The following is a 12,188-nucleotide window of genomic DNA, read 5'->3' as shown; positions in this document are numbered from 1 at the left end:
GCTTTGTCAGATGTTGTGTTCATAAGCTCTGTAAATTTACCTCCATTTTAAGACTCCCTCCTTTTTAAGACCCGATTTTCTCAGATTTCTGAAGGTCTTAAAAGGGGGGTTCCACTGTAGTGTTATTTCTTCTTCTTCGTTCATGGGCCGAAACTCCCACGTACACCTGTGTTTTTGCACAAGTGGGATTTTACATGTATGACCGTTTTTACCCTGCCATAAGCTGCTTTTGGGGGATGCTTGCTTGTTATTTTTGTGTTTCAATAACCCACCGAACTCTTACATGGATTATAGGATCTTTTCTGTGCGTAGTTGGTCTTGTGCTTGCGTGTTATTTCATGCTTTGTGTTATTTGGAAAATTTCAATAGTAAATTTTCATTTGATTAATATACTTACCCAATTCTCATAAATGCATTGACTTCAATCTCACATGCTAGATGTCGAAAAACCACTCAAATTACCTGCCCTTGCAAGGGTGGTAACCAAGCTAAAAAACAGACGCCATAGCCGTTGCTATGACCTGTCCCACCTGGGTACCCATAACCCACCGCGCACCACGTGAGCGCCAGCATCCGGAATAATCATTCGAGACTTCTCAAAAACCCTTAGGAAATTAAGTAGCGGGGATGGATGGGAGGGTATTAACTATGAGAATTGGGTAAGTATATTAATCAAATGAAAATTTACTATTGAAATTTTCCATTAAATTACATATTCTTACCCCAATTCTCATAAATGCAGATTGCTCCTAAAGGCGGAGGGAACTTACTTATGTCCCTGAGAGAACCTGTCCTGCAGAAACTAACGAGGGCAAGGAAATGGCCCCATCAAGTCAAGAGCAGGAGATGTCCAGGAGGTAAAAAATTAATGAACACGTCATCAGACCTCCAATGAGCTGTTGGCAAAACTTCGCCTAGGCGACAGGAACACCACCAGCGAGAGAAGAACCCCAGGCTCTGGACTCCTGAACACCTGTAAAGGAACAGAGGGAGGACTGAACCCCCCCCCCCCCCCCCCCCCCCCCCCCTGTGTTCAATAGGCCACCACTCATAGGACTATCCTATGAAAGTAGCAACACCTCTTGTGAGCGTCAATTAAGAGAAGCCTCTTTCACTTATAGTGTAAAGAGATAAGAACATGAGCTTTTGGCTCTTCGTTCCAATTGACTGAGAGCAAGTTAAAAAGGATTTTAAAACGCCCTGAGCGAGCCAATTGGATTCCAGCCACCTACTCGCGTGGAGGAACCCACCCTGGAGGAGGACCCTCTTGTCCTAGACCTGTGAGGCCGAGTCCCAAAGAGACTTGAGGAAAGACTAAAGGGCCAGCATAGCCATCGATTCCATATGACCGAGGATCAAGGCTTAGGACCTTGCAGAGGTCTGCTCTCGTGCCAGCCTGGCAGTAATAAGAGCCTGATGCCTCTCTATTCTCTCCTGTGAAGGACGAACCTGCCAAGAGACAGTGTCGAACGGCATGCCCGGGTAAAAAAAAAACCTGGGATGGGGACAGCTCGGATTTTGCCTGGTTTACTGAGAACGCCAGGTTTGTCCACGTCTACCAGCTAATGAAGAATGTTTGAAAGCCAATGCTGCTGGCAGTGTCACTCTGTCAGTTGTTTCAAACACGGCAAAATGGATACAACCAGGGCATACATAGAAAAAATCCAAACATTTCCAAGATTCAGCCAGTGCAAAAGGAAAACGTCCTGTTGATGGACCTTTCTAGCCCGAGAACGGACAGCGTAAAATGAAACAAGGTCCTTGCTTATCAAGAAGATACAGTGGAACCCCTCTTTCAAGACCACTAAAAAAAATAAAACACCAAGTCGCGTAAGGCGAAATTACTACATTTAGTCAAGCTGTGGAACTCACATCTTTTTTTATTACATTTAGTCAAGTTTTGACTAAATGTTTTAACGTAGAGGGGGGAATCGAAACGAGGGTCGTGGTGTATGTGCGTGTGTGTGTGTGTCTGTCTGTGTGTGTGTGTGTGTAGAGCGATTCAGACTAAACTACTGGACCGATCTTTATGAAATTTGACATGAGAGTTCCTGGGTATGAAATCCCCGAACGTTTTTTTTAAATTTTTTTGATAAATGTCTTTGATGACGTCATATCCGGCTTTTCGTGAAAGTTGAGGCGGCACTGACACGCCCTCATTTTTCAATCAAATTGATTGAAATTTTGGCAAAGCAATCTTTGACAAAGCCCGGACTTCGGTATTGCATTTCAGCGTGGTGGCTTAAAAATTAATTAATGACTTTGGTCATTAAAAATCTGAAAATTGTAAAAAAAATATGTTTTTGGCTCACGAAGTGTAGCCTATGCGATGCTAACTTTTGTCTGTCTGTGCGTGCGTGCGTATGTATGTATGTATGTATGTATGTCTGTGGTAGAAACTTTAACATTTGAAGACGTCATATTACATTGACGTCACATTATGACGTACGAGGGTTAGACGTCACGCGATGGAATTACTGAAAGTCTCGGTGATTGTTATTTTGAGCGGGCCGAGACTATTTGGCAGTTGTGTCCATGTAAGTAGGCTACATGCAGACAGACAGATCTAGATCTAGTGTCTCGCTTTCTTGCACAGTTTCACCTATGCTCTTTCTGTCTGTGTGTGTGTGTGTGTGTGTGTGTGTGTGTGTGTGTGTGTGTGTGCGTGTGTGTGTGTGTGCGTGTGTGTGTGTGTGTGTGTGTGTACTGTGTGTGTGTGTGTGACGGAGTGATTGAGTTTGTGTTACTGTTTGTCGATTTCTTACGTGAGCCTTGAAGGCTTCGCCTCTTGTTTATAAAACGATCCAAATTTACGTTTATCTTATTCTCCATCATTTGCCGATTCTAAAAACATATAAATATGTTATATTCGGATTAAAAACAAGCTCTGAAAATTAAATATATAAAAATTATTATCAAAATTAAATTTTCCAAATCAATTTAAAAACACTTTCATCTTATTCCTTGTCAGTTCCTGATTCCAAAAACATATAGATATGATATGTTTGGATTAAAAAACACGCTCAGAAAGTTAAAACGAAGAGAGGTACAGAAAAGCGTGCTATCCTTCCCAGCGCAACTACTACCCCGCTCTTCTTGTCAATTTCACTGCCTATGCCGTGAGCGGTGGACTGACGATGCTACGAGTATACGGTCTTAATAATAATAATAATAATAACGATTACTTATATAGCGCGTAAACCTCGTGGTGACGAGCCCAGAGCGCTTTACACTTACACAATCATAATACAAACAAGGAAAGAGAACTAAATCCGAATAAATTCAAACATGGTCACACACACCCACACACGCACGCACACACACACACACACACACACACGCGCGCGCGCGCACACACACACACAATCTTTCTTTCGTCATTGTCAATGTTCAGGTAACCCGCAATGTCATTCCATGTACGCATACGTTATTCTAGTACAACACAGACAGGCACATACACATCTTCATGAACGCCACACTTTAGTAGATAATACACGTGGCAGCGCCGATGACTCACCGATCATGGGATCTCCCTCAGAGGTCTAACTTAAACATGTGTGTTTTGAGGGCTGTTCTAAAGGCAGATGGTGACTGGGAATCCCTAATGCTCCGGGGGATTTTCTCCCAGACAAGAGGTCCCTGGTACTTGAAGGATCTCTCAAATCCATAGTTAGTTGCATTGCGTTCAGTTTCATTCTGTGAGTTCGACAGCTACTTGACTAAATGTTGTATTTTCGCCTTACGCGACTTGTTTGGTGTTTAACGTCGTTTTCAACCACGAAGGTTATATCGCGACGGGGAAAGGTTTCTTGTTAATTGTTTATTGTTCACAAAAGCACTAATAAAAAAATTGCTCCAGGGGCTTGCAACGTAGTACAATGTGGAAATCACAGAATGAAACTGAACGCACTGCATTTTTTCACAATGACCGTAGTCCGCCGCTTGTGCACAACGGAGTGAAACTGATGAGCCTGTTCACCGCGGTAGTGGTTTCGCTGTGCTGCATAGCACGCTTTTCTGTACCTCTCTTCGTTTTAACTTTCTGAGCATGTTTTTAATCCAAACATATAATGTCTATATGTTTTTGGAATCAGGAACCGACAAGGAATAAGATGAAATTGTTTTTAAATCGATTTCGGAAATTTAATTTTGATCATAATTTTTATATTTTTTAATTTTCAGAGCTTGTTTTTAATCCAAATAGAACATATTTATATGTTTTTGGAATCAGGAAATGATGTAGAATAAGATGAACGTAAATTTGGATCGTTTTATAAAATTATTTTTTAAGCCACCAAGCTGAAATGCAGTACCAAAGTCCGGCCTTCGTCGAAGATTGCTTTACAAAAATTTCAATCAATTTGATTGAAAAATGAGGGTGTGACAGTGCCGCCTCAACTTTTACAAAAAGCCGGATATGACGTCATCAAAAGTACTTATCGAAAAAAAGACGTCCGGGGATATCATTCCCAGTAACTCTCATGTCAAATTTCGTAAAGATCGGTCCAGTAGTTTGGTCTGAATCGCTCTACACACACACACACACACACAGACAGACAGACACACACCACGACCCTCGTCTTGATTCCCCCCTCTATGTTAAAACATTCAGTCAAAACTTGACTAAATGTAACAAAGAGAACATGAGGTCTCAAAAAAGGAGGGAGTCTTAAAATGGAAATAAATGTTCAGAGGCTATGGTAAGAAAATTTGAAAAATCAAGGTCTGAAATTTGAGGGTTGTAAGAGGAGGGGGGGGGGGGGGGATGTTCCACTGCATAATGAAGGATGAGTTAGAGCATCACCAGTAGCTGAAGAATGAGGGGGCAAGCAGCAGTCAGCTCATCCAGCAGTTCAGCACGCCTGTTGGCCCCCAGCCGTAGTGACCGACTGTTCACCTGAAAACACAACAATTTCCCGTTATAACTCAAAATGGTCCATCATGTTTTTATGCGTGTGAACAGCAACTTTTACATGCATATTGATAATTAAATTACATATTCTTACTCAACTCACATAGATAGCAATAACTCCGTTTGGTTGCTAAGACATTGAAGCACTCTTACATGGTAACATGGGGAGATAACTCTAAAACTTTTACATGCATATTGATAACTAGAATGAATACCCGCTTCGCCGGGTAGCCGGCTTCGCCGGGAAGAAGTACTTAGAGCCGTACGCCGGCTTCGCCGGGTCCGAACAATGGACCCGCCAAGCTTAGGTCCCTCCCAGATTCGTGGAATGGGAACAGCACGAAAATGATTCAGTGGCCATAATGCCATTCCTGACCATATCGAGTCCCATCCTTGTCGACGAATGTAACCGTGTTAATCACCTTTGGAGGCGAACTCCACTCAAACAGGACTGAGCAAGTTATGGCTTCTAAAAGGAAGGCCAGTACATAAATTTACACAAAAGCCGCCAGACCACATCACAAACAGAACTGAACAATGCACAGGTGTTGCTCACATAGAGACACACACACACACACACACAAAAACACAGAGAAGCCGTATCTATAGAGAGATAGATGACAGTGTATTTTTCGCGTGGCTATAAATTGATTCGACCTTTGCACTTTTACAGTGAGGATAATTTACGGGTCCAATTTACGTTCTGGACACTGCGTTGACCTTCTAAAAATAGTAACAGTAACAGAACGCCGGGAATATCCGAAGACGCTCCACTCACACTATAGTGCACCATTACGAAGGAAGGGAGGTAAACGCTGAAAACCTGGAGAATATGAGAAGATAAGGAAGAGTTACTTATAATGGTGAAATGAACACAAAAACCAAAATCGATTCAGCGCTGCGCGCTGAGAGCACGTGTTGAAATATCTCATCGATGATATTGTGTCCGGGGTGTAGCTGAATACGGTGTCCAAATTTGAAAAAGACCACCGAGAACTTTGGCTTTGGTGTGTCGGTATGGGGGCCCGGGTAGCTGAGGTGGAACCAAAATAGCTGAGGTGGAACCAAAATCGGTTCAGCGCTGCGCGCTGAGAGCACGTGTTGAAATATCGACCAGGTTGTGTCCTGTACCGGGTCAACCTGAATATGCCCACCAAATTTGAAGCAGATCCATCGAGAACTTTGGCCGTGCATGGCGAAGACACAAATACACAGATACACAGACACACACACACAGACAGACACAAGTCGTATATATATATAGAAACAAACACTTGCTTTGTATGGACTTTGTTTCATTAAAATTATTTAAAAAAAACCCACCTGTGTGATGGTTGTCACAATGAATTGACAGAAATTTCCGATTGTTTTTTATTTTAGATTGCTTCTTAATTTTGTGTTTACCATCTCTTACCATATAAAGTTCTTTTGACACTCTGTTACCTATGAAGGTTTATGAAAATGATGACAACCATGAACAATTGGTATATCAGACACACAATCCATATAACATTTTCTCTCATAGTCTTGTATCTACGTCAGATTCAAGGTAACATCCAGGAAGTACATTCTTAAACACTTTATCAACTAGCAAATTATCAGCTAGCCTAGCCAAAATGCTCAAAGAGCAGACCATTCATCACAACATCTATGTTTCCTTGTGACCAAAGTAGAGGAACAGCACTTACCTCTTCTGGTACCACCGTCAGAACTTCCAGGAGGAAAGGTAGCTGCTGTGAATTACTGCCAAACCTGTCAACAAACAATAAGATGCTTAGATAGTTCTTTTCACAACAAAGTGAACATGGGTTTGTGAATAATTTTAACTCACCCAACGCAGAACAAATTACTGTCTTGAAGTAGAGTTTGCAAAGCTTCCTTTTACCCCTCACAGTCCTGAATTAACCATGGGGAAGTGACATCATATACAGAAAGAAAGTGATCCTTTCAAATTCACACCGGGCTAAATCGGGTTATTGCCCATTTTACTTTCAGTACACGAGAATGTAGTAATTTCAAGGTAAATGATCTCTTCTTTCTAGCACCTAATAAACATCATTTACATATTGTGTATTCAGTCAGCATACCTGTTTATCAGGTCAGCCACACTGTTCTTCCATGTGGACATCTGGAGTGCCAGGTCAGCCAATGCCAAGCTCAGCTGTTGACACACAAACAATTCACATTGACATTTTCCAGAACAGTAAAGATTTCCAGAGATACCGCAAAAGTGTTCAGTAACATCAAGGGAAAGCATGAAGGTAAAAAACAAAACAAAAAAAAACCTGAACACTCAAACATAACGTTATGTCTTTTCATACGGTTGCTGATCCACGTCTGCCTGCCTCCCCCCCCTTTTCACACCTTTCTTGTGTACAGTATATAATCAAGACATACCATTTGTATGATTGGTATCACTATCAGACAATTCACTAAATTTACTGCCCTGAAATGACAGACTAATGACTTACTTGCTGCTCTAACTCTAAGGCCGTGAACAGCTGATTCAAAATGAATAGACACCAACGCCTTTTGACTTCGTGAAGATAAAACAATAGGTTTCCATCTACTCACAATATTTGTCTTTCATTCTGTACACAGCAAGTTTTATTCATGAATCACAACACAAACATGTTTGTTGGTATGCCTTTCTTACACAAGTCTGATAGTACAGTGGAACCCCTTTTATGACCCCTCAATGTAGGACCCCCATCCTCCCACCAAGCCACCACATTCCCAGATTTTCTGTTGATATAATCTGCAAATGTACAGCTCTCTCATGTGAAAGACCCAATTTTCTTCAACCCCCCCTGTCTTAATGGGTGGGTTAAATAGTAAATAAGCTTACCTGTGTTACAATAACAGGGGGTGTTTCAGCAGAAATCTTGGACACATGCTCCAGCAGTGAGTCCCTTAGTGACTGAAAAAAAATGCAAAACTTGGTCAGCAGCTAACCAGTAACTACCAAAGTAGAACTAGAACAGTAGAAGCATGCATCCAGAGGATGCCTCCTTCAAAAACCAGTCACTGAGTCAGGAGAAACAAAACTGTACAAATTACTTTCTTTCTTTATTTGGTGTTTTACGTCGTTTTCAACCACGAAGGTTATATCGCGACGGGGGAAGGGGGGAGATGGGATAGAGCCACTTGTCAATTGTTTCTTGTTCACAAAAGCACTAATCAAAAATTTTCTCCAGGGGCTTGCAACGTAGTACAATATATTACCATACTGGGAGAATGCAAGTTTCCAGTACAAAGGACTTAACATTTCTTACATACTGCTTGACTAAAATCTTTACAAAAATTGACTATATTCTATACAAGAAACACTTAACAAGGGTAAAAGGAGAAACAGGATCCGTTAGTCGCCTCTTACGACATGCTGGGAAGCATCGGATAAATTCTTTCTCGTCCCAACCAATATGGGACTCCCCCTAACCCGCGGGGGTAACAAATTACTGAAACAGTCGTTAGATCGTTTGAATAAAGACTTTAGCTACATCAGATTATATGAGAAAGAATGGCAACAAGGTTAACACTGTTAAAAATGTGTGAATATGCATGGACTGTAACTCAATGATTCATTAGGCCTTAAAAAAAAAATAGGTGTGGTAACGGTAACCCGACCTACCCTATTTTTAACAACAACAACAACAAAAAACACCCAAGAAAACGAGTGCAGAAAACGCAATGAAAGCGAAAGCGCTCGAGTCGCACACTTATTTCTCTGTCAAGTAGGTTTAATTTGTACATATTAGTTTAAAAAAAAAAGTGATTGCCTACCTAGTACCTTCCTACCCTATTTTTGGGGGCTATGTTACCTTAACCACACCTATTTTTTTTGTGGCCTTAAGAACATATGTGGCATTGAAGGTGCAGGGCCTTCTAATTCTGTTCATTCCTTTCTCTATTTTAATGTGAAATTTATATCTGTAAGTACTATTGACACAGGTTGCTCAGTCAAAACACAACAGTGGACAATAACCACCTCATCAAATAATGGAAACAGGAGGAGGAAACAAGTCACAAGTGTAACTGTAAGATAAAACAAGTCGCGTAAGGCGAAAATACAACATTTAGTCTAGCTGTCGAACTCACAGAATGAAACTGAACGCACTGCAATTTTTCAGCAAGACCGTATACTTGTAGCATCGTCAGTCCACCGCTCGTGGCAAAGGCAGTGAAATTGACAAGAATAGCGGGGTAGTAGTTGCGCTGAGAAGGATAGCACGCTTTTCTGTACCTCTCTTCGTTTTAACTTTCTGAGCGTGTTTTTAATCCAAACATATCATATCTATATGTTTTTGGAATCAGGAACCGACAAGGATTAAGATGAAAGTGTTTTTAAATTGATTTCAAAAATTTAATTTTGATCATAATTTTTATATTTTTAATTTTCAGAGCTTGCTTTTAATCCATATATAACATATATGTTTTTGGAATCAGGAAATGATGAAGAATAAGATGAACGTAAATTTGGATCGTTTTATAAAACAATTTTTTTTTTAACAATTTTCAGATTTTTAATGAGCAAAGTCATTAATTAATTTTTAAGCCACCAAGCTGAAATGCAATACCGAAATCCGGCCTTTGTTGAAGATTGCTTGGCCAAAATTTCAATCAATTTGATTGAAAAAATGAGGGTGTGACAGTGCCGCCTCAACTTTTACAAAAAGCCGGATATGACGTCATCAAAGACATTTATCGAAAAAATGAAAAAAACGTCCGGGGATATCATTCCCAGGAACTCTCATGTAAAATTTCATAAAGATCGGTCCAGTAGTTTAGTCTGAATCGCTCTACACACACACACACACGCACAGACACATACACCACGACCCTCGTCTCGATTCCCCCTCTATGTTAAAACATTTAGTCAAAACTTGACTAAATGTAAAAAAAAGATTACCTGGTGTGAAGTCTGTGGAAGCTCATGGAAGGCATACTGAATCTGCGAAAGAACAAAGAGAAAACTGTTTCACACTTATACTGTTATAGTCTCTCTTTAGTCTTTAGTAGAACTAGAAGTAAGAATGTTTTATTTATTTGAAAACAGGTTGAATGTAGATTTTGGGTATGTGTACAAATGGCAGAATGTTTTTATTGCACGTAAATTAAATCCTGGATGGGTCTATCAATGGTGTTGTGCACAGCTTTACCTTTGTCCTCATGGTCTGTGCAGCAAAGTAGCATGACTCCAGGCTGTGATTCATGCAGAGAAGTTGATCAGCCAGCTGCCATGCATAAACCTGAAAAAAAGCAATTTTAAGTATCTTCCACAGTTCCTCCTAATACTCAGTGATTCAGTTAATTAAGTTAATAAAACTATTTCAAGAAAGTCATTGAAGATATCCCTTCCTTCATCCCAGAAAACATTCTTATCCCCTTGTAAGTTGTACCTGTCTCCTACTGCTGCTTTGACAAGAATTGCTGCATATTTATAAGGCAAAAAAAAAAAAAAAATGTCTGTTTACGGTAACCCGACCGACCCTATTTTTTTCGCGCGACCCTAGACTTTTTTTTGACATTTGGGGGAAAAAAAAAAATTCTTGGTTTTTTTGCAAAATAACGTAAAAATATGTTTTTTTGAAAAAAAAAAAAATCCTGACCTACCGACCCTATTTTTTTGGCCTATGTTACCGTAAACAGACCTATTTTTGTGTGTGCCTAATACACAAAAATAACTCAAAGTCATATGACTCATACAGTGGTATTGTTAAAGAGTAAAATCCAGATATCAAACCTCTTCAAAGCAGGGTGCATACAAGATGAATCTACTGCACATATCATTACCACAATCACATTTATTGAAGTGTATCACTTCAACAGTGAAACCATAACTTCCTCATTTCAAGTGTACTCTCCCCCCCCCCCCCCCCCCCTCCCCGCCTCATAGTTAACTATGGATATCTATGCTCTGTCCCAGCTGACTCGAACAATCTGTCTGTGTCTGACTTACTCTTTACCGGCTATATAATTCGAAATCGAGCAACTTATTCCAGTAAAAACTACAACCCAAATACCCTAAAACGACTTCTTCTGCAAAAATATCCGATAACTACAACCGAAGAGAAAGTGAAAAGGAAAGCGAGAAAAAGTTGGATGAGAGACAGTACCCCTATTCAGTCTCACCGATTTTTGCAGCTCCCCCAACCACACCGAAGCTTTCTCCTTGCCCAGCACATCAGGATTGGTGTACAACGCCTGTACTGCTTGCAGCACCGTCTCAACAGAGGGTGCTTGGTCCATGTCGGATGTTGAAGAACCTATCTACTAGCGAAGTTAAACGACATTAAAGTAAGTTTTTGGAACTGCATGCACCGCTGCAGAGCCGATGATGGATGCCGACCGGAAGTGCAGTCGGAGACGGAGCAGAACCGGAGTGAATATTTGGGGGGGATTTTAAATTTTTGATTTGAATAAAACTACTTTTCAAATTAACTTTGAGTCTGTATCTTTGTTTGTTCATATTGAAAATTTAATGATTTTATTTGTTTTAATTAGTTCTTTTCTTTCTCAATTTTCTGCTTGGCAGTGACAGCCTTGACCTTCACATGTAAACACGCCTCTGAAGAGGCAAAGGCTATGTCTACACAGCGCGGCGCGCTGTGCAGCGCGGCGATTCACAGAGCGCGGCGCGTTGTGCAGCGCAGCGATTCCCAGAGCGCGGCTATTGCTCTCACCAGCGCAGATTGTTGACGCGCTTCATTAAATAACATATTCTAACGTCAACTCACATATATAGCAATTAACTTCAGTTTGGATCTGCCTGAAACTTTGGTAACAATTGACTCAATCATTTTTTTGCTTAGCATGCAAAGTCACGATTTTTTTTCCTTAAAGGCGAAGTTCGGGAGGAATTTTTCTGCGAGTACGAAGTGAGTGGTCAACAATTGTCGGAACTGGAACTGCGTCAGGCAACAGCTGTTTTGTGTGTGCCAGGTTTTCTTGCCGGCTTAACTGCGTTCACATTGGAAGAAAGTGTCGCGAAACACAGCACATCGTGTTGGCCGTTTCCAGTTAATCAGTCTTGCTGCAGAAGTTGTAAGCCCATCGGAAAAAGGTGACAACTGATGCCTGAACCTTTTTTCTATACTTCATAGCTATCAGCAGCCGTGCGCATTCCTTCGGCGTGTTGTTGATGCTCGATGTTGGCAAACGCCCACTTGAGCCTAAGCTGTACACGAAATGACGTCACAGCCGGTTCTCGTCTACTGGCGGCCATTTCGAAGTCTCGTTTAGCAGACGAATTTGGCGGAACGTTTTTAATTAAATC

At 40.9% G+C, this 12,188-nt stretch overlaps 1 protein-coding gene across 2 annotated transcripts in view; it reads right to left on the bottom strand.

The window, feature by feature from the left end:
* The window catches only part of LOC138962785 (transportin-3-like), a 43,122-nt gene extending 31,846 nt beyond the window's left edge, over positions 1-11,276 (bottom strand). For both annotated transcript variants that reach the window (XM_070334743.1, XM_070334744.1), the window contains exons 1-7: positions 11,045-11,276; positions 10,072-10,161; positions 9,822-9,863; positions 7,761-7,832; positions 7,000-7,073; positions 6,601-6,664; positions 4,805-4,897 (exon numbers count right to left, since the gene is read on the bottom strand). In XM_070334743.1, the coding sequence (XP_070190844.1) occupies positions 4,805-4,897; positions 6,601-6,664; positions 7,000-7,073; positions 7,761-7,832; positions 9,822-9,863; positions 10,072-10,161; positions 11,045-11,161 (552 nt within the window). In that variant the 5' untranslated portion in view covers positions 11,162-11,276. The remainder of the gene's footprint in view (positions 1-4,804; positions 4,898-6,600; positions 6,665-6,999; positions 7,074-7,760; positions 7,833-9,821; positions 9,864-10,071; positions 10,162-11,044) is intronic.
* Between the last annotated feature and the right edge of the window lie 912 nt (positions 11,277-12,188).

This window comes from Littorina saxatilis, linkage group LG3 (genome assembly GCF_037325665.1).
Source record: "Littorina saxatilis isolate snail1 linkage group LG3, US_GU_Lsax_2.0, whole genome shotgun sequence".
NCBI classification, from domain to species: domain Eukaryota; kingdom Metazoa; phylum Mollusca; class Gastropoda; order Littorinimorpha; family Littorinidae; genus Littorina; species Littorina saxatilis.
This window is presented reverse-complemented; position numbering and strand designations above follow the sequence as displayed.